This window comes from Macrobrachium rosenbergii, chromosome 16 (genome assembly GCF_040412425.1).
Source record: "Macrobrachium rosenbergii isolate ZJJX-2024 chromosome 16, ASM4041242v1, whole genome shotgun sequence".
NCBI classification, from domain to species: Eukaryota; Metazoa; Arthropoda; class Malacostraca; order Decapoda; family Palaemonidae; genus Macrobrachium; species Macrobrachium rosenbergii.
Genome location: NC_089756.1, coordinates 5,350,498 through 5,372,922, shown reverse-complemented (window position 1 = coordinate 5,372,922; position 22,425 = coordinate 5,350,498). Strand labels below are relative to the sequence as shown.

At 37.3% G+C, this 22,425-nt stretch overlaps 1 protein-coding gene across 2 annotated transcripts in view; it reads left to right on the top strand.

The window, feature by feature from the left end:
- Positions 1-22,425, top strand: part of Smurf (SMAD specific E3 ubiquitin protein ligase) — a 157,186-nt gene that overhangs the window by 48,147 nt on the left and 86,614 nt on the right. For both annotated transcript variants that reach the window (XM_067118333.1, XM_067118332.1), the window contains exons 2-3: positions 7,384-7,422; positions 21,662-21,770. In XM_067118333.1, the coding sequence (XP_066974434.1) occupies positions 7,384-7,422; positions 21,662-21,770 (148 nt within the window). The remainder of the gene's footprint in view (positions 1-7,383; positions 7,423-21,661; positions 21,771-22,425) is intronic.

Here is a 22,425-nt window from a genome sequence, read left to right as displayed (position 1 = left end):
AAATAGGAGAGATTTCCAGCCATCCTGATATCAAATAGTAGAGATTTCCAGTCCTTCTGATATCAAATAGGAGAGATTTCATTTCCTGTCCTCCTGATATCAAATAGGAGAGATTACCAGTCCTCCTGATATCAAATAGGAGAGATTATCAGTCCTCCTGATATCAAATAGAGATTTCCAGTCTTTCTGATATCAAATAGGAGAGATTTCCAGTCCTTCTGATATCAAATAGGAGAGATTTGCAGTCCTGATATCAAAAAGGAGAGATTTCCAGTCTGACATCTGATATCAAATAGGAGAGATTACCAGCCATCCTGATATCCTAGGAGAGATTTCCAGCCATCCTGATATCAAATAGTAGAGATTTGCAGTCCTTCTGATATCAAATAGGAGAGATTTGCAGTCCTGATATCAAAAAGGAGAGATTTCCTGTCCTCCTGATATCAAATAGGAGAGATTATCAGTCCTCCTGATATCAAATAGAGATTTCCAGTCTTTCTGATATCAAATAGGAGAGATTTCTAGACCTTTTGATGTCAAATAGGAGAGATTTCCAGTCCTCCTGATATCAAATAGGAGAGATTTCCAGTCCTCCTGATATCAAATAGAGATTTCCAGTCCTCCTGACATCAAATAGGAGATATTTTCAGTCCTCCTGATATCAAATAGGAGGTATTTCCAGTCCTCCTGATATCAAATAGGAGGTATTTTCAGTCTTCCTGATATCACATGGGAGCTTATCTGACAGTCTAAGGCTCTAAAACCAACAGTCGAATTGTATCTTGGCTCAAATAACTTGGGACCATCTGTCAAAACTTTTTTAATTTTTTTTTTCACGTTCAACGACTTGTAACTGTCTAAAGAATTCGGCACTCTTGTCTTTTATTTTACGTTTTGCTAAACGATTCCGTAGCTATTTAAACAATTTGTGACAATAGTAAGTTCTTTTTTTATTGAATATTCATGAACTGGGTTAATGTGATATTACACTTATCTTCATACGGTGTTATTGAATTCTAAACCGCCTTTATACTTTCCAGTTTTCTTGCTAAGGCCTGCCCAGGAACAGGAGTCCATGCTGACGTAAGGCCAACTCAATCTAGAACGAACGAACTAATGAACTAAATCTTTCTTCTTGTGATCTTTTCTTAATTGTGTTTGACTCCACATGCAAATTCTTTCTCTCTCACCCCTCGGAAGTTTCTCTTGCTTTCTCAAGGCGTCATCTTGGACTGCATTCTGCCCTGGGGGAATTTTTTTTTTCTCTCTCTCTCTCTCTCATAGATAGATTTTTAAGTTTATTGGTGTATACATTAGATAATTGATGTTTTCATGCGTTTGACAAATGCCTCGGAAACTCTCTCTCTCTCTCTCTCTCTCTCTCTCTGTAACCTGACTCATATTTTGACTCACATTGTGGGAATTTATTGACTCCCGTGACTCACAAGGGGTCCTGGTGGAGTCTGCCTCCTTGCGGCTTTTACCGCATTTTTTTCCCCCAGTCTGGCTCTTTCTCTCTCTCTCTCTCTCTCTCTCTCTCTCTCTCTCTCTCTCTCTCTCTCTCTCTCTCTCTCTCTCTCATTTTCCCTTTGTTTAAGCCAGACGCCGTTTCTTGCCTCGTTTCATTTTGTTTAAGCCAGACGCCGTTTCTTGCCTCGTTTCATTTGTATGCTTGTATTCTGATACCATACGTACAGCCATTGTTGTTTCTGTATGCATTATAAATATATATGTAACATACATACTGTGCCTACATATGTATACTTATATACACACATACATATATAAATATATATATATATATATATATATATATATATATATATATATATATATATATATATATATATATATACACAGTATATTCAGAAGATGAAACTTATTACATGGAACAAGCCCGCTATGGGCCATTGACTTGAAATTCAAACTTCCAAAGGATGTGAAGTTCTAATAGTATTAAGGTGGTAGTGCATTGCATTTTCTCTTGAACCTCTGAAGTTCCAGTTGCACGACATCCTGTGGGAGGCTGTTCCACAGTCCAGCGGTGTGAGGAGTAAAGGACCTCCGGAACCGAGAAGTTCGACAGCGAGGCACATTTATTGCATAGTGGTGCCGCTTTTCAGCGAATCTGGTTGCCTCGGCAGATTAAGGGGATCAGGGATCAATTGTGAATGTGAAAGATCTGTGTTGAAATACAACTTATGAAAAAGTGACAAACAAGAGACAATCCGTCGATGGTCCAAGTCATAACTGCTACTATTAGGAAACAAACCTACCACCACGAACCACTCTGTCTAAAAGAGATATATAACTCTGTGCCAGAAGCAGGCATCCACACCGGAGAACAGTAGTCTAGCAAAGGAAACACAAATAACCTAAAACAGGTTGCATTGATTTTATCACAGTTATAAATATAGAAGCCTTACGAACAGTACCTAACTTTCGTGCAGCATTTGCTGAAACTTTCCGTATAGTATTTGCTGAAACTTTCAGTAGATGTTTCTCAAAAGTTAGGCGTGAGTCAAAAGTTACAGACTCATTGAGCAAAGTTCCATCCACTTGAAGGGGAGGATGGGGTGGGAAATCTGTACGGGATCTGCTAGTCAATAGTGTTTTCGTTTTACTGGAGTTCAGCCTCAAACCCCACAGACAACACCGTTCACTGATCCGGTCCATGTCTCGATTGAGGCTGAGGGCAGCTTCATTTCTCATAAGTGGAGACTTTAGTACACCCACAAGTGTTGCATCATCGGCATACTGAACAATCTTGTTTTCCAGGCCGACGACCATATCACTTGTATACATTAATAAAAAAAAAATTAAATACGCTTGTACTAAAATACACTAAAAAGTAAAAAATAATTTCTTGAGACACACCAGGATATTCTTTCAATTAATCAGTTCTACAAAAATAAAATCGTGGGCGCCAAACAGAACGAAATGCCACAAGAAATAAAAAATATATATACATATTTCTTTTCTTGTAGCATTTCCTTCCGTGTTTGGCGCCCACGCTTTTATTTTTGTAGACATGTTAATTGTAAGAAAATCCTGGTGTCTCTCAAAAAATATATTTTTTTTTATTTTTCAGTGCATTTTAATAAAATCATGTTTAAAAATTTTTTTATATTTTTTATTTTATACTTTTTAGTTTTGACAGAAGTGGTAACCGATTTGTGATTGTATATAACTAAAAAAAAAATTGAACGTGATATCCTGTCGAGCCAAAGAAGGTTTGAAAAATCCGTAGAGTGATTAACTTATCCTATCAAATCAAAGAAGGTATGAAAAATCCGAAGATTTTCATACAAATCCTGAGATATACTGGGAGAGGTCACTGTAGGGTCACTAGAGGTCACTGCTGACCTACTGATCATGAAAGGTTGCATTGTCACCGGGATTGAGTAACCATGCAAAATTTCAAGTCCATCGGACGAAGGGAACAGGTTGATAATTGAGTTTTAAGATTTGACCTAAACAGACAGACAGATGCAGAAGTCAAGTTAAATAAAAGTACCTGAAAATACCAGTGGAACAAGAACACACCCTGCGGAATTCCAGACACGATAGGTCTTGGCTCACATTTATATATATACATATATATATATATATATATATATATATATATATATATATATATATATATATATATATATATATATTTTATATATATATATAATGTATATATATATATATATATATATATATATATATATATATATATTATATATATCTACATATATATACATACATTATATATATATATATATATATATATATATATATATATATATATATATATATATATATATATATATATATATATATATATATATACATATATATGTGTGTGTGTGTGTGTGTGTGTGCAGGAAAAAGGAAAAGGAAGAAATTAATTAAAGTCTCAAAGACTTTTGAGGCCTTTCAGAAAGACAGCGCCTTCATTTTGGAACTATATATCGAAGTTAATCTGGGTATCCGGACGTACAAATTAACTGGAGATAAATTGAAAGAAAATAATCTGTGGAATTTTATTAACAATCTACAGTAAAACAAAATCAAAACATTTATTTATGTCTGAGTAAAATATATTAAAAATATTAACCAGGTACAAATTCATGTGTGATTGATTTGACTAGAACAAGTACAAGGCAGTAGCACCTGTGAAAGGTCTCGAGGCAAAAAAAAAAATAAATAAATACATAAAACAAAAAAAAATAAAGGAAGAGCTCTGTATAGCCTCAACATCAGATCAAATAGGGCGTTATTAGGAGTAATTGGCATCGTGATGATGATGTCTCCATCCATATTGGTGCCATTGGATGCTGGCTCTCTGTGTGTGTGTGTGTGTGTTTAGTTAGGTTCCTTGATGTTTTTATGCGTTTGGTTGTGTGTGATGTTTTTATGTTCCTTGATGTTTTTATGCGTTTGACAAATACCTAGGAAACTCTCTCTCTCTCTCTCTCTCTCTCTCTCTCTCTCTCTCTCTCTCTCTCTCTCTCTCTCTCTGTGTGTGTGTGTGTGTGTGTGTGTGTGTTTAGTTAGGTTCCTTGATGTTTTTATGCGTTTGACAAATACCTAGGAAACACTCTCTCTCTCTCTCTCTCTCTCTCTCTCTCTCTCTCCTCTCTCTGTGTGTGTGTGTGTTTAGTTAGGTTCCTTGAAACAGGAAACTCTCTCTCTCTCTCTCTCTCTCTCTCTCTCTCTCTCTCTCTCTCTCTCTCTCTCTCTCTCTCTGTGTGTGTGTGTGTTTAGTTAGGTTCCTTGATGTTTTTATGCGTTTGACAAATACCTAGGAAACACTCTCTCTCTCTCTCTCTCTCTCTCTCTCTCTCTCTCTCTCTCTCTCTCTCTCTCTCTCTCTCTCTCTCTCTGTGTGTGTGTGTGTGTGTGTGTGTGTTTGTTGTTCCTTGATGTTTTTATGTTTGTGTGTGTGTGTGTGTGTTTAGTTAGGTTCCTTGATGTTTTTATGCGTTTGACAAATACCTGTGTGTGTGTGTGTGTGTGTGTGTTTAGTTAGGTTCCTTGATGTTTTTAACAAATACCTAGGAAACACACTCTCTCTCTCTCTCTCTCTCTCTCTCTCTCTCTCTCTCTCTCTCTCTCTCTCTCTCTCTCTCTCTCTCTCTCTCTCTCTCTCTCTCTCGAATTTTAGTTAGATTCTTAAGTGTATCCTTATCTAGATTAGATAGTTGATGTCTTGACGCGTATGACAGATGGTAAGAGTAATTTAAGACTGGTTACTTTTTTCTTCATTCACGGTAGTGTAAATTTCCAAACCATATTGTCTTCGAGCATTTCACTTGTCCTGCGCACATCATTATGACTTAATTCAAAAGAATCTTTAATAGCGAAGAACTTTTTTTTTTTTCCTCTCAAACTTTCTCGTCGTATGAACTAAATGGTTGCCCTGAGGACTTGAAGTACTATTTAGCCTAAAATGCTATATAGTAAGTAACTCTAGGCACTGCCTCAGTCGTCAGTCTTCGTAATGGGTGTTCAAAGCTTTTTAATCACCCAGATGTATAAGTGTGTGTGTGTGTGTTTGTTTGTTTGTTTGTTTTCTATCTGTCTGTCTTTGGTGGCGTCTCTCATGACCTATCCTCTGGAGCATGGTTGAGGTAACTTGACTATCGGGAGGGGCGTGGGGGGAGAGGGATTAGCGTATAGAGGAGGATGAGGATGAGGAGGAGGAGGGGTAGAATATGAAGTCGAGTAGGCACATGGATGGAGGGAATTTAGGGGAGGTGGAGGAGGATAACGGGGAGAGAGGGGGAATGGAGCCATTGATGACAGCTGTATACTGCTGGGCTTGTAAGCTGCGGATTGTAGGATCCACGGCAGATGAAGGTGATCTAGTTGTACTGTCGTTGTTGTTGCTTTCTTTTTCTTGTTTTGTTGATGTTTATTTGAAAAGTTGAAAAGTATATATATATATATATATATATATATATATATATATATATATATATATATATATATATATATATATATATATATATATATGTGTGTGTGTGTGTGTGTGTGTGTGTGTGTGTTGTGTGTGTGTTGTGAAAAGGTGTGTGTGTGTGTACACTTAAAATTATGTTGATGTTAATTTGAAAAGGACTAGATAAAATATATGGGCTATGAAGGAATATATATATATATATATATATATATATATATATATATATATATATATATATATATATATATATATATATATATATATATATATGTTTGTGTGTGTGTTTATGTATGTATAATGGTTTGTTGATATTCATTTCAAAAGGGGCTGAAATATGGCTGAGCTATTTAAAAAAGAAGTACATTATACACTGGCCTTTAGAATCGAGAGGTGCAATAGCCTAGAATTGACGCCAGTTTTATTATAACCATAAATCAATCAGCCAGTTTAAGCAGGCACTTTGTAATTTCTTTACAGTGAAGGCTACGTTGTGGGATTATATCTTTCAAACTTTTTCAATCTCCTAATTGTCTTCGTTATTTAATAAATTCTAGAGATAGGAGATTGAGGTTTACTTATTCAGTGAATTCCTCTCTCTCTCTCTCTCTCTCTCTCTCTCTCTCTCTCTCTCTCTCTCTCTCTCTCTCTCTCTCTCTGTGTGTCGGTGCCTTCCCTCACGCACATACAGACACTTAGTGGCGCTGAGTGGCCGTAAGCTGCCCTCTTGTAACAAAGACTCTCTCTCTCTCTCTCTCTCTCTCTCTCTCTCTCTCTCTCTCTCTCTCTCTCTCTCTCTCTCTCTCTCTCTCATGAACTTTAAACGTTGAGTGATTTAGCTCTAGTGTGATCTTTTCTTCGCTTGGGAACATGCTTACATTTACATAGACACGAGAGAGAGAGAGAGAGAGAGAGAGAGAGAGAGAGAGAGAGAGAGAGAGAGAGAGAGAGATTAACCTCCTGAGAGGATTTGTAAATGATGTATTAGTAAGTAATTCTGTTAATAAGGTGCGTTGCCAAATGTATTTATTCTAACTTAGAGTTGTGCTTATAATTCGCGTTAGAAATTCCACTCTTGACAAACTGTTTGTTGTTGAAATAATCTTTTGATTTTTGTTTTTAGTTGATACGTTCGTATGTAGGATTATAAGGTCATTTTTTTATTATTTCTTATGAACGCCACCAGTGATTGTGTGTCGATAATGCGATTAAAAAATGAAAATTAAAGGAAAGCTCCGTCACATTTCAGTGGTTATGTGCTTTTTTTTAATGTTATTTTTATTGTCTCATTTTAGACAAATGTGTCAGCACTGAGTTCAAGCTGCAGTCTGCTGTTGATTGATTGATGATATTTTATATTTTATCTGTTTGTCGAACAAGGACAGGAATGTTGTGATGAGATTTGTATTAATACAACTCTTTTTCTCTCTTTACAGTTTTGGGCGCGAAGAATCTGTCCAAGAAGGATTTTTTTCGTAAGTATGACCATAGACATACTATTACATAAATCTTTGGTTCCGTGGAATTAGTCGTTTTGGTGTTCTAAGCCTCTAGTTTTCTAGACATTGCAACTTCCTTGTGAACTCTCCAAAGGCTTGTAAAATTATTCTTCATTTATTATTTTCAAGAATACTGTAGTTATCATGAAGTGAAATGAACTTAAAAGGTTCCTTGTAACAGAATGTTCAAATAGAGAACATGACGAATAAGAAATAGTGATAAATAGCTCAAATAATATATAAACAAACTTAAATGTTCAGTCGTCAGTATAAGCCACAAGAGACGAAGGCATTGGCGTTATGCATGAGCTCAGCCTCGCTTCAACTCGAGCTGAATTGTTAGCACTGTCAGGAAGACCCACTCTCTCACGTTAATATCAATTGACTGTAGGCAGGCGGAAGTGAACGAGAGGTCTTGGGCTGGACCTCTGGACTAGGGCCTCACCGATGTAGTGGGGTAGTGCCGCCAATGCACCTCACGTGGTGCACTGTAGGCTTTCCTTAATAAGGTTCTTTGCAGAGCCCCTTCAGCCCCTAGCTGCAAGCCCTTTCATTCCTTTTACTGTACCTCTGTTCAAATTCTCTTTCTTCCATCTTACTTTCCATCCTCTCCCAACCATTGTTTCAACATTATTCTCAGAGCTGAATGTTCCTCGTAGGTCGCAGCGCTTGGCCTTGGGCCTAAATTTTATATTCCAATTCCTAAACAACAGCAAGCGGAAGTTATTTTTCCGACGAGGCAGAGTTTGTTGTATAGTTTGTTGTATATAATAAAGCATTGGGGGAATGCTGACGTTCAGTCATGAGAATATTATTCCAGTCATGGCAGGGCCAGCGGATCTGAAGTGTGCGACCTTAATACCATCGTCCCTGGTGGTGTTATAGGAAGCCTTACGAACAAAATAATAGCCTTCTGGCTTCGTTGATGCTTTCAGCGGCCTTCATTAAAACAAAAGTTTTTGTACAATAATCAGAACAAAAAAAGTACAGTGAAGTAAAAGACAAAAGTTTTTGTGGAATGTTCGGAAAAAAGTACAGTGAAATGAGACAAAAGTTTTTGTCGAATAAGCAAAAAAAAATAGTGAAATAAGACAAAAGTTTTTGTCGAATATTCAGAAAAAAATAGTGAAAAAAGTTTTTGTCGAAGATTCAGAAAAACAAATACAGTGAAAAAAAGTTTTTGGCGAATATTCAGAACAGGAAAAAAAGTACAGTAATACGTACGGGAAGCAGATCATGGATTATGAACCGTTGTAAGGCCGAGTGATCAGGGAATTTGTAGTTTTGCCGGAGTGTGATGCTTGTCATTTGAATGCACGTTCGCTTTCCACTTGCTCTCGTGCTTGAATTTTCAGTTTCTTCCCCCTCCCTATGCGGTGATGTTCTTTCCTTCCTGGGTTGATATCCCTTTTCTTGATATCCCTTGTTTTGATATCCTTTGCCTTGATATCCGTTGTCTTGATATCTCTTGTGTTGATATCTATTGCCTTGATATCCCTTGTTTTTATATCACTTGTCTCGATATTCCATGTTTTAATATCCCTTGTTTTGATATCTATTGTCTCGATATCCCACGTTTTAGTATCTCTTGTTTTGATATCTATTGTCTTGATATTCCTTGTTTTAACATAACTTGTCTCGATATCCCATGTTTCAATATCCATTGTTTTGATATCCCGTGTCTTGATATCCCATGTCTCGATATACCATGTTTTAATATCCCTTGTCTTGATATCCCAAGTTTTAATCTCTTGTTTTCATATCTATTGTCTTGATATCCCTTGTTTTAACATGTCTCGGTATCCCATGTTTTAATATCCCTTGTTTTGATATCCCTTGTCTTGATATCCCTTGTCTTGATATCCCTTGTCTTGTTATCCCTTGTTTTGATGTCTGTTGTCTTGATATCCCTTGTTTTGATATACCTTGTCTTGTTATCCCTTGTTTTGATATCTATTGTCTTGATATCCCTTGTTTTGATATCCTTTGTCTCGATATCCCATGTTTTAATATCTCTTGTTTTGATATCTATTGTCTTGATATCACTTGTTTTATCATAACTTTTCTCGGTATCTCGTGTTTTAATATCCCTTGTTGTGATATCCCTTGTCTCGATATCCCATGTTTTAATATCCTTTGTTTTGATATCCCGTGTCTTGATATCACTTGTCTTGATTTCCCTTGTCTTGACATCCCTTGTCTCGATATCCTATTTCTTGAAGGATGTACTCTCTCCTCAGGTTCATAATTTTCCTACATGGATGCTGTTTGTATCGATTCTCCTGACGGATTGTACTGGATCGGTTCAAAATATTGGACGAAAGAAGACGAACCTGTTTGACAATAATGTTCGTCCACTTAACTGGCGCCATGCGTTGGATGCTGGCACTCTTGTTTCGCTGCGTCCTCTTGACTGATGCCTTTGGTGGACTGTTCATCATCTTGATTGGGGCCATTGTTTTGGGTGACTGTCCATCCTATTTGTTTTATTGAAACCGTGGATGGTTTTGTTGATTTTCTTGTTAACTGGTGCTATTGGTTGAATGTTCTTCCTTATAACTGATGTGATTGGTTGATTGTTCGACCTTATGATTTATGCCATTGGTAAAATGTTCGTCCTTATAATTGATGTCATTTATTGAATGTTCTTCCTTATAATTGTTTGAGTGTTCGTCCTTATACTTGATGCCATTGGTTGAGTGTTCGTCCTTATAACTGGTACGGTTGGTTGAATATTCGTTCTTATAACTGGTGTGATTGGTTGACTTCTCGTCCTTATAATTAGTGCCATTGGTTCACCTTTCGACCTTTGATTGCCATTGGTTGAATGTTCGACCTTACAATTGGTGTGATCGTTTGAGTGTTCGTCCTTATAATTGGTGTCATTGGTTGAATTTTCTTCCTTTTACTTAGTGCCATGGGTTGATTGTTCGTCCATATAACTGGTGTGATTGGTTGAATGTTCGTCCTTATACTTGGTGTCAATGGTTCATGGCCCGACCTTATGATTGATGTCATTGGTTGAATGTTCGTCCTCATAATTGGTGCAGTTGGTTGAATGTCCGTCATTCAACCAATTACACCAATCATAGTTAGGTGTCATTGGTTCACTGCTCGACCTCTTAAATGGTTAAATGAAGCAGTTGGTTGATTGTTCCTCTCGTTTATAGGCGCCTGAAGCAAAACCCATCTCCTAACAGATGACCAGTAGTTTCGTCCTCACCTCTTGGGACCAATTACTCCATCCTTTTTGAATGCCAGTTCCACTTTTTTTTTTTTTTTTTTTTTTTTTTTTTTTACTATTCTTCCTTACGGTGAATGACAATTTCCAATGTTATTTTAATGATTTACTTACATTTTCTTTTTATTTTTGAATTTAATTTATTTTTCCCTTTTAATGAGTGATCTCCTCTTTCTGTATTTCCCGTTACCTTCTGTTACATCTTTCAGACGAACACCATATTCTTTGGAAGCTTAAAATTTCAAGTCTGTGGCCTCTGTGGGCTTGATTGATATGAGTAGGGTTTATCTTCTGAATAATAATAATAATAATAATAATAATAATAATAATAATAATAATAATAATAATAATAATAATAATAATAATAATAATAATTTTAAGCAAGTGTCCCTTGTGTTCTTGTTCCATATGAATAGGGTTCATCTTCTGAGTAATAATAATAATAATAATAATAATAATAATAATAATAATAATAATAATAACAGGAGCATCACCCACCTTTTATGGCAATTTTTCCTCCTTTTGCAACCTACTTGGAAGATGTCAGGAATCTGAACTACTTGACAGAAGTCGTGGCCTTTATTCTTCTGACGATGGAGTTGGAGTTTTTTTCCTCCTTGTCCCCTAAGAAGAGTGTTTGAGACGTCTGTCTCAATCCCTTGAGGGCTATAAGCTAATGGGCAGACTCGTTGATTCTATTGTCCTCTCTGCTGGGATTGCCCAATGCCCTGTCCACCAGCGATGTGGGTTTTGGGTGTGGAAGCTACTACTCTGTGGAACTTGGGTATAGTGTTGTAACGCTCGAAGATTATTTGGTTATGATGTCTGAACAAATTGAAATTAGCTTTATTGTAGAGTCGTTTTTCTTTTGAACGGAATTATCTCAAGTGCAATCCGTTGAACATTTTGGAAAGTCTGAACAAACCGAAGAAAATTGTGAAGCAGTTGTGTTTCTCTGCTCGTCAATTTTTATGATTAAGCTACTCTGATTCTCTCTCTCTCTCTCTCTCTCTCTCTCTCTCTCTCTCTCTCTCTCTCTCTCTCTCTCTTGGAAAACCTGAACAAAACCGAAGAAAACTGTCTGAGCAGTTGTATTTGGTTGTTCGCCCGTTTCATGAATAGGCTACTTTGATTCTCTCTCTCTCCCTCTCTCCCTGAGTTAACGGGAAACTGCTACTATCGAGGAATATTCGCGCCGTCGTGCACATTTGAATCAGGCTGCCACGAGTCTTCTGGGGCGTCGCGCCGCCTTCAAGCAAAATTTCAGATATCGTGCGAGAAACTTTTTTTTTTCTTAACAAACGTTGCTCGCATGACTTGCTGTGACTGCGGGTGACGTGAGCTGAAGCACAGTAATCCCAACTCGTTCTGGAGAACCACGAAACCGATCAGAAGGTAACTTTTGTACTCGGATAGGTGAGTTTGTGTGTTGTGGTGATGGTGGGAGGAGGGGGATGGGGAGGAGCAGGAGTAGTAGTAACATTCAATCTATTACTGGTCCTAAGATCAGTTAAGTTATTGCATGAATGGTGTAGTCGTGTATTGTAGATAAACTACTATTGAAGGAACCCAGATAATGGGCATTTGTCACAAGATCATCCAAGAAGGAAGGGGCCTGCAACCTCACCCCTCAAAAACTTATATTACGTGTATATATATATATATATATATATATATATATATATATATATAATATATTTGCACATGTATATATGTAAAACAGATAGTATATATATATATATATATATATATATATATATATATATATATATATATATATATATATATATATATATATATATATGTGTGTGTGTGTGTGTGTGTGTGTGTAGACACACACACATGCCTTTCCTAGTTTTTTTGTAACATAATTTCATTGAACCATTAATTGTTAGGCCAAATAATGAACAGTTCGTTTTGTTGAATTATTGCAATCTGTTAAAGCCGTTCAATGACTATCCCTAAGAAAAAAAACATTTTTAATCATCACTAAATGGGAAATATCAGCAAATTCTTCCTACAAAGGCAAGACGGGTCTGAGTAAAAGGTATTGCCCGGGGCATTGAGTGAGGAGAGTCCTTCGCCATGCCCAGATTTTGCAAGCAAGCAAGCAAGCAACCTTAGGAATCAAATGTCGCAACGCGATCTTGGCGCCTTGAGCTCGTTCCTGCTTGCTTGCCCGTTGCAGGAAGTAATATTTGATTTTCTAAGAATATGATTTTATAAAAATTTTTGTAACTAATTTGGTGCGATTGGTATAGAAATCGCTGTGATTTTCACGTCTTTTTTTTGCAAAAGAATCAGCATACGAGTATAATTGAGAGAGAGAGACCGGCTCATTCCTCGGCTAAGTGAAAGGAATTAAGGGAGGCATGTGTGTGTGTGTGTGTGTGAGTTTGTGTGTGTGTCATTGCAATGCAGACAGGACCCTCCATCTGTGAGGGGAATCCTGTTCAAGCGATAGCGCTCATTATTACCACGATCTGAGACGGCTACAGAATTTTTGTGAGGAAGGCGATTTTAAGAGAAACTCTTGTCGGCAGAAGTAGTTTTTCCCCTTTGTGAGGATTTTTTTTTTCCTTAAAACGTGCAGTTATATAGGGCCTTTTTTCACGTAAACGCTTTGCATGCATCCTTTTTTTTTTTTTTTTTTTTTTTTTCTTGAAATCTTTGCACTTCGAAAGGAATTTTTCCTCTATAGCTTTGCGTTTAAAAAGAATTTTTCCTTTAATAGTTTTCCATTTCGAAATGATTTTTTCCTTTATAGCTTTGCATTTCGAAAGGAACATTTCCTTTTTGAGCTTTTCATTTTGAAAGGAATATTTCCTTTATAGCTCTGCATTTCGAAAGGAACATTTCCTTTTTTAGCTTTGCAATTCGAAAGGAATTTTTCCTCTATAACTTTGCATTCGAAAGGAACATTTCCTTTATGGCTTCGCATTTCGAGAAGAATTTTTCCTTCATAGCAAGTGTGTTTCTAAAGGGATTTTTTAAATTTATGGCAGAAAATCCCTTTTATATTTTTTCTTGCCATCTTGTGAGTGAGGTGAACAGTTGCACAATCATCTATAAAAGTGATATTTTAACTCCTTGGAATTCAGTTAACATATAGTCAGATTAATATTCATGCCAAATACCACCTAAGACCCAACTTGGGGAAGGTTATGAAATGGGAAATCTCTCTCTCTCTCTCTCTCTCTCTCTCTCTCTCTCTCTCTCTCTCTCTCTCTCTCTCTCTCTCTCTCTCTCTCTCTAACGACCGTTGATTTTATAGTTTGAAAATAGATACATATGTGGGAGACACGTTAGCTAACCAGTATATATGAATATATGATTTGCCATGAGAAATGTTTATGCAAAAAAATTAAAAATTCTCCTTTCCAATATATTGATGAAATGAATTATCTCCGAAGGGGATACACTCATATTTTACGAGAGAGAGAGAGAGAGAGAGAGAGAGAGAGAGAGAGAGAGAGAGAGAGAGAGAGAGAGAGAGAGGATGTAGGATGTCAGTTAATTCGTGCATGATCCATTCAAACATGCCTGTCTCCCCCCTACCCTGTCTGTCTGCTTTTGTTCTCTCTCTCTCTCTCTCTCTTCTCTCTCTCTCTCTCTCTCTCTCTCTCTCTCTCTCTCTCTCTCTCTATAGTGACCGTTTTGCAATTTCAAGCACCAACAGAGGAGCGTTATGCGCGAAAGACTAAGCAACAACAATAACGTAATTATTATCAGGGATTGTAATGCCACTTTTATTTCTTTTTTTTTTTCTTAGTTCTTTCTATCCGAACGTTGTTGAATGTGGGCTTTGTTCGAGACTTGAGTTTTTTTTTATGAACAATGTTTCGTAAGCTTTTTTTTTTTTTGCATTTTCGTTTCGTCATTAAATTTGTTTTTGAAGAGTGGATATGTCTGTTAGCCTCATCTTGGGTTTTCTGTGGATTTCCTTTCCTGTACTACAGCCCTTTGTTGGCCGAGTTGGTTGAGCTTCAGACCGTCATTCGATGGGCCGGAGTTCGATTCCCGCCGCCGGCTGATGAAGAGTTAGAGGAATTTATTTCTGGTGATGGAAATTCATTTCTCGCTATAATGTGGTTCGGATTCCACAATAAGCTGTAGGTCCCGTTGCTAAGTAACCAATTGGTTCTTAGCCACGTAAAATAAGTGTAATCCTTCGGGCCAGCCCTAGGAGAGCTGTTAATCAGCTCAGTGGTCTGGTAAAACTAAGCTATACTTACTTACTTTTCTCTCTCTCTCTCTCTCTCTCTCTCTATCTCTGTTTTATATATATATATATATATATATATATATATATATATATATATATATATATATATATATATATATATATATATATATATATATTATATATGTATATGTATACATGTATTTATGTATGTATGTATGTGTATAGATATAATTTCTTTTATTTTCTGGAGTGCTTCCCAGTTTTACGAAGTCGTTTTGTATGATAGTTTGATATAAACTGGACCAAAAAATGATCGTTTGTAAGATATGAAAATATTGTAATTTTGAATCTTTTGTAATTATGAAAATGTTGTAATTGTGGTCAATAAATCTACCTGTCTTTCTATCTATTTATGTGTCTATCTATCTATGTATTTTACCTTAATCAAGGACTATCTAATCTAGCCGAACACCGACGAGAGGGAAGCTTGCGGTCTAGTCATCACATTTCTGCGAAGGGAACATGAGCATATTTTGTTTGGGCAACTTGTACTGTACAGTACATGCGCTGCCAAGGCTTGTGGCAGCAGTAGTTGATGGCATTCAGAAAATGCAAGACACTTTCGTCCTTTCCTCCTTTTTTGTGATGCCATGGTCAGCAACTCCCTGTCCATTTTGGGAGACATATCATCAGGGTATAATGTTTGAAGCTCCATAGGGGGATGGTGCACTGCAGGCATTACTTAAGGGTCTTTGCAGCGTCCGTTCGGCTTGTAGCTGCAACCTCTTTCATTCCCTTTAGTGTGCCTATGTTCATATGTTCTTTCTTTCATCTGACTTTCCACCTTCTCTAACAATTGTTTCATAGTGTAACTACAAGGTTTTCCTCCTGTTACACCTTTCGAACTTTCTTACTGCCAATCTCCCTTTCAGCGCTGAATGACCTCTTAGGTCCCAGCGCTTGACCTTTGGCCTAAATTCTATACTCTATTGTCTAATGTTTGAAGAAAGTGGATGTCTTTCTCAAGTTATGTTTTAGCAGTAGGTTACTGTATCTTTGCAGATGGTGTTTTGGTAAAGGACATTATTTTTATTGAATGCGTAAGTGTCTCATGATGTAAATTTCAAGATTTGTAAATATCGGATGGTCGGTAAATGTCTCGTAAATGTAGGTGATTAGTGATTATGCAACGATGCATTTTGTCAGTTCAATTCAAATATTCTGACAGTCACACGGTATCTGAGCGTTTTAAAGAAACCTTTTAAATCATTAACGTCTTTTTAACCCGGCTCCCTTTTCCTCCTCCTCCTCCTCCTCCTCCTCCTCCTCCTCCTCCAATCTCCACTTTTGATGTTTTTCCCCTGTGGCCATTCTTGAGGTTTGGAGGTCTTTTTGTTCTTCGAAGGATGATCGTCGCGGTGGCAGAAGGGCGTCTCGACCACGCATATCCTGCGGGAGACATCCGTTTCCTCTGGTCGGCATTCCAAGGATTTGTGTTGTCTTTGATCATTTATGTTGAATCCTTCTTCTTCTTCTTCTTCTTCTTCTTCTTCTTCTTCTTCTTCTTCTTCTTCTTCTTCATAGTAATGATAATAATAATAATAATAATAATAATAAGAAAGGTTTGGACATAGCCAATAATTCATATTCCTGGGAGTCTGTTCAAGATAAAACTTGTTGGACAAAATACAGGGTAGAACAGTGAAAGAACTCTGGTTTGGTTAGGGCATGTTATGGTATAAAAAGCCACATTATGCCATCGAAGATAAACTAACGCTATGTCATAAATAGGAAAAATGATGGATAAGATTTCCTTTAGTAAAGTGACGTTAATTTTGAATCCTTGAATATGCTTAGTGTGTTATCGTTCGCTGTGACGAATCAGGAGTTATCGGTGCTTGAGCCCCACAGAAAAGAGATTATGACTTGTTTGCGTAAGTTAATTCAATCAAACTTTGATTCATTGACTGACAGTGTGGTTCACTGTCTTGGGAATTCGTTTGAAAAGAGGCTCAAGTTAAGGTTTCAAGGTTTCTTTCGGCACAAAACTCATGAAAGATTATGTCTGGAAAAAACTTGACGCATTGCGCGAAACTTAAGAGATTGTAATGTTGAATCTCCCCGTAAGGGGGTAGTGCCGTCAGTGCACCTCACGCGGTGCACTGTAAGCATTACTTAAGGTTCTTTGCAGCGTCCCTTCGGCCCGTAGCTGCAACCCCCTTCATTCCTTTCGCTGTACCTCCATTCATATTCTCTTTCTTCCATCTTTTTTCCTCTTGTTACATCTTTGAAAACTTTCTACTCAATTTCCCTTTCAGCGCTGAATGACCTCGTAGGTCCCAACGCTAAATTCTACATTCCATTCCAATGTTGAATCTCTTGAAGATTTTGGCTACCGAGGTCATGAGGGAAAATGAGGCAGGAATGAACATCTTGTTCGAATTTATCCAGAGTGAATATTATGAAGAATATGAAGGAGAAATATATTTATTGAATCCACAAGTTTGCAGCGTCCCCTCGGTCCCTGGCTGCAACCCTTTTCATTCCTTTTGCTGTACCTCCATTCATAGTCTCCTTCTGCCACCTTGCTTTCCTCAACCCTCCCCCAACAATTGTTTCATAGTGAGACTACGAGGGTTTCCTCCTGTTACACATTGTTACTCTGTTTCCGTTTCAGGGCTGAATGACCTCGTAGGTCCCAGCCCTTGTCCTTTGGCCTAAATTTTATACTCCACTATACGCCTATAGAATACACAAGTCTCTTTTTAACAGATACGTATGTAATTTTAATAACCACAATGTTTTCTCACGGCAAATTGACCCCATTAGCAAGGTCATGGACTTAATTGGAGGTCAAGTTTTTATATATTCATTTAAAATTTTCCCCTTCGTAGAAAGACAGGTTTGGAGGCGTTCATGAAGGAAGAGACGGGTTTTATTAAAGACAAATTTGAAGTGAAGAAAGGTTAGGATTTTCAGAACGGAAACAAGACTTTCCAGTCCCACATCGTTTCGTAGTCGTTGTATAGTTTACATATCGTAATGATAGATTAATTGGCCGGAAACGATCTCTCTCTCTCTCTCTCTACAGATAAAGAATAATCTACAGGTGGGGGGGGGAGGGGTGTTGCAGACAATCGTCTCATCTTGATTTGATAACGTGATCTTTTGAAGTCTCTTTTTTCTCGTCTCGAGGAGGAGGAGGGGGAGGAGGAGGAGGAGGAGGCGTTTACTAACTTGAGAGAGAGAGATTCGATTAAGGAAGGGTGCGATTTCTTAAATACTCGGAATTAACTTTAGGCAGTAGGAAAGTTAACAAACTTTTAAAACGGTTAATGAAATGAAATAGCACCAGAGAGAGAGAGAGAGAGAGAGAGAGAGAGAGAGAGAGAGAGAGAGAGAGAGAGAGAGAGAGACTTTCACTATCGTAATCATAACGTTCACTTGATTTTTCGTCAGCAAGCCAGAGGGGATAGAAAGTTTGTTATTTATTGGGAACATCTTGCTGGGCCTTAAAGAGTTTAAACCCTTAGGAAAGAGAGAGAGAGAGAGAGAGAGAGAGAGAGAGAGAGAGAGAGAGAGAGAGAGAGAGAGAGAGAGAGAGAGAGAATTTACTAAGGAAGGGAGAGGGCCTTTAGGTAATTACAATTAGCTTGAGGTAGTAGGGAAGTTTACTTTGACAATGGGTAATGAACTGGCAGAGAGAGAGAGAGAGAGAGAGAGAGAGAGAGAGAGAGAGAGAGAGAGAGAGAGAGAGAGAGAGAGAGAGAGAGAGAGAGTAGATGGCATTGTAAGACAGGGCAGACCCCTTTAACAAGGAGCTGGTGAGGGCAAAGCTGAAGAAAGAGGAAGCAAGCTGCGTTGGCTCATGAATCAATTTCTTTTTATTTTTATTTTTTTATTTTTTTTAATCGGCAAACTGGGCTGATAGTGCCACGCTGTTACACGTACCGGATAAATAGTTACAGAGCAGCTTTAATGCCTGTTAGTTTTTTCGTGAATGTGCTCTATAAATGTTATTTTGTTCGTTAAAGGAATTTTGTAATTTCGTTTATTGGTCTTGCTCTTTTTGTATTTTTTCGTTTATTATTATTATTATTATTATTATTATTATTATTATTATTATTATTATTATTATTATCAGTATTATTATTATTATTATTATTATTATTATTATTATTATTATTATTATTATTATTATTATTATGACATATTTCGACGAAAGTCATTTTGTATATTATTTTTCCATCTAGATGTTCTTTTATTTTTTCCGTCCAGATGTTCTTTATTTTTCCCCTAAGATGTCATTTTATATTCTTATTCCATCTTGGTGTCCTTTTTATATTTCTTCCCTCAAGATGCCCTTTGATATTTGTTCCCATCTTGATGCCCTTTTATATTTTGTTCCATCTAGCCTAGATGCCCTTTCATATTTTTCTTCCATTTAGGTGCCCTTTCTTAGTCTCTCTCTTTTAAAAGATTTTTGTGTTTACCATCTCAAGATTATCTGGTAGAAGTCTTTATAAAACTTGAGGGATACATTAAATTTTTTATTAAACTTTCACCCACTGTTTGTTTGCTCTTTGAAGTTTTCGTGTCACAGCAAGGAAGTTTTAATTGTATTCATATTCATTCAGTATTTGTAGCACTTGTGACCCGTTTACATTCAATCTCCGAACTGGTGTGAAGGGCCAGTACCGTTAGTTTTCAGTACGCCGCGGCGGCTTAGTTGACGTGGTGAGACATTTTCTGATTGATTCTGCATTCAGACATTGTACGATTGAGCGGTGTTATTTCATTGGAGACACTGACACACCATCCCTGCAGATGGGCGAAGGTTTACACTAACATTTCAACGTACAAAGTCCGTTAAGGAACAAAGACTCAATATCATAGCCTGCACTTGAATATTTTCTACATATCTTACAGTTAACAGCAATTCCACATAGTACCTAGCCTAAGTTAACCTGTACTTTACACTTAACATTCAATTTAAGGTATAAGTAAGTTAAGTATACCTTAGTTTTAGCCTATATAAAAAGCTACCAAATTAAAAATGGTAGCAAGGGAAAAAATAATCATTAAATGTTAACCGACAAGTACAGGAGTTCGTTGAGGTGAGATCCGGTAAGTTTAGGCGTTAGTGTATTAACTTTTTTGTTCTCGCTCAATCCGTGCCTTCGAGATTTATGCCCGAATCAAGGTCTAAAAGATTTGCTTGACGCGGTAGGTGTTGGGTGGGGGCTAGGGGGAGGTGGGACGAAAGTCAAACGTGCGCGCGAGTCCCTTCTCGACATATTTTCCCTTTCACCCAGAACCCAAGGAACATGGATGATGGACTGTTCACATTTGGACCGTGCGTTCAGGCCTCACTTCTGACCTTCGGGAATGCCAGGGGAACGGACAGAGAGAGAGAGAGAGACTCATAACTTTCACGTTTCATTCCTTTGTCTACATTATATTATCGGATGTGCGGTACAAGTCCAATCCCATAATCCCATTAGATAAGCTGGTTATGGTAAATTATGTTATGTAAGACTACAGCTTGTAAATGTCAGAGAGAGAGAGAGAGAGAGAGAGAGAGAGAGAGAGAGAGAGAGAGAGAGAGAGAGAGAGAGAGAGAGAGAGATCTTTCGTGAGTGTGTGGAATGGTAGGTTTAGGTAGGAGAAGGTTTGCTTTGGGGGGCGGGGTCGAGTAGGGGGTCATCCCTTAACTGAAGGTGGAAAGGTGCTGTTGCCCTTGAACTATGGCACCCCTTGACGTCCTAGTAAAAACAGGAACTTCGAAGGTGTTGGTGTAATTAAAAACGTGAGTTGTGGGATGCTCCAGATTTGTCGCCATTGCGTTATTATTATAGTGGGCAGCAAAGGGATCACGTGTGGTCATCAGTAATCGTGGTTTCGTATGTGATCTTGACCCGAACGTAATAGGAATGCAAAGTAAACCTGACTATGTTCTCCAGTTTCTCTCTCTCTCTCTCTCTCTCTCTCTCTCTCTCTCTCTCTCTCTCTCTCTCTTCTCTCTCTCTCAAAATGGAAAATTGAATTTGTAAAATAACTTGTTACCGGAAGTGCCAAATCGTAGTCGTGAAAAGGAAGTGACAAATGGTCTGCACAGTGGAACTTAGAGGATTTTTTTTTTACCACAAAAGATTTTTTGTTACCACAAAACCAAATTAGAACACTTGGGTCTGCAGGAGCTTTTGTTTTTCCTTTTTATTTTGCGTTGGTGTTTTGTACAATGATTTTTAACTATTAAAACTGTTATTTATCTGTTTGCTTTCGAATTCTTAACTGGTCAGTCTTAAATTTTGTATAATTCATATATTTTTTAAGTGATTTCCATCTAGTTTGGTTTTACCATTTTTGGAAATTATTAAACAGTTACTTCCGTCTAGTGGCGTTGCATCCTTGTTCTGAAATTACTAAACATATATTATTAAAGTGAATACCTAATTTAAATTGTAAGATATATATATATATATATATATATATATATATATATATATATATATATATATGTGTGTGTGTGTGTGTGTGTGTGTATACAGTATATGTATATATTTATATATATATAAATTTTTTTGTCCAAAATGCTTTAAAGAATTTGCCTTGTCTCTAATCAGAGTTCAGTTTTGTGTAAAAGAAATTTGAAGACATCATATACTCTCGATTTGACGTGCTGCATTAATTACCAGTATACGTGAAGTTTTATTTGTTTATAATATTAAATTGACAGTAGATGTGTTATCTATAAATATTAAACATTCGATCTTTTCTCCTTTCAGGACTGCCAGACCCTTTTGCCAAGATCTGCGTAGAAGGGTCTGGTCAATGCCATTCCACAGATACCTGCAGGGCCACGCTCGACCCCAAGTGGAACCAGTACTATGATTTGTAAGTGACTCATTGTTTTTATTTTTCGTGTTATTATTGTTGTTGCTTTTGCTTCACTTGTTGGCCTTATGCCAGTGCAGGCTGTTATTCATTCGAGTAGCATATCATGGGATGCTCGGATGCTCTATGAGCAAGAGCCCGAACTGGCACAAGGCCGTCTCCATCAAAAACAACAGCGTTGGAGCAGCAAGCAAGACTGTGGGCAATTTTTAAGTTTTTAATACCCGCGCGCGCGCGCGTAGACTGTGGGCAGTTTTTTTTTAAATTATAATCTATTCACTTGGAGGCCTTTTCGTAGTGCGTTTCGAAGGGCAAGCGCTAAAAATAAAAAAAAAAATAAAGGTTTGGGTTTCCGGATTGTGTGTGTGTGTGTGTGTGTAGACAGTGGGGAGCTTTTCAAATTTTAATATACATTGTCAGGACTTTTGCAGTGCGTTTCGAAGGGCAGTGGCCAATAAAAATGGTTTTTGACATCCGTAAACTGTAGGTTAAAGGGCTTTTGTGTGCATGTGTGTGTTTACACGTACAATTCCAGGACCCGCGTCGTGTTGCAATGATATTTATTATTGTTAGTTTAATTTACGTTCATGAAGAAATATCAGTCAAATCATGAACTTTGCCAGAGGATTTCGGTGTATTATATAAAGTTACTAAA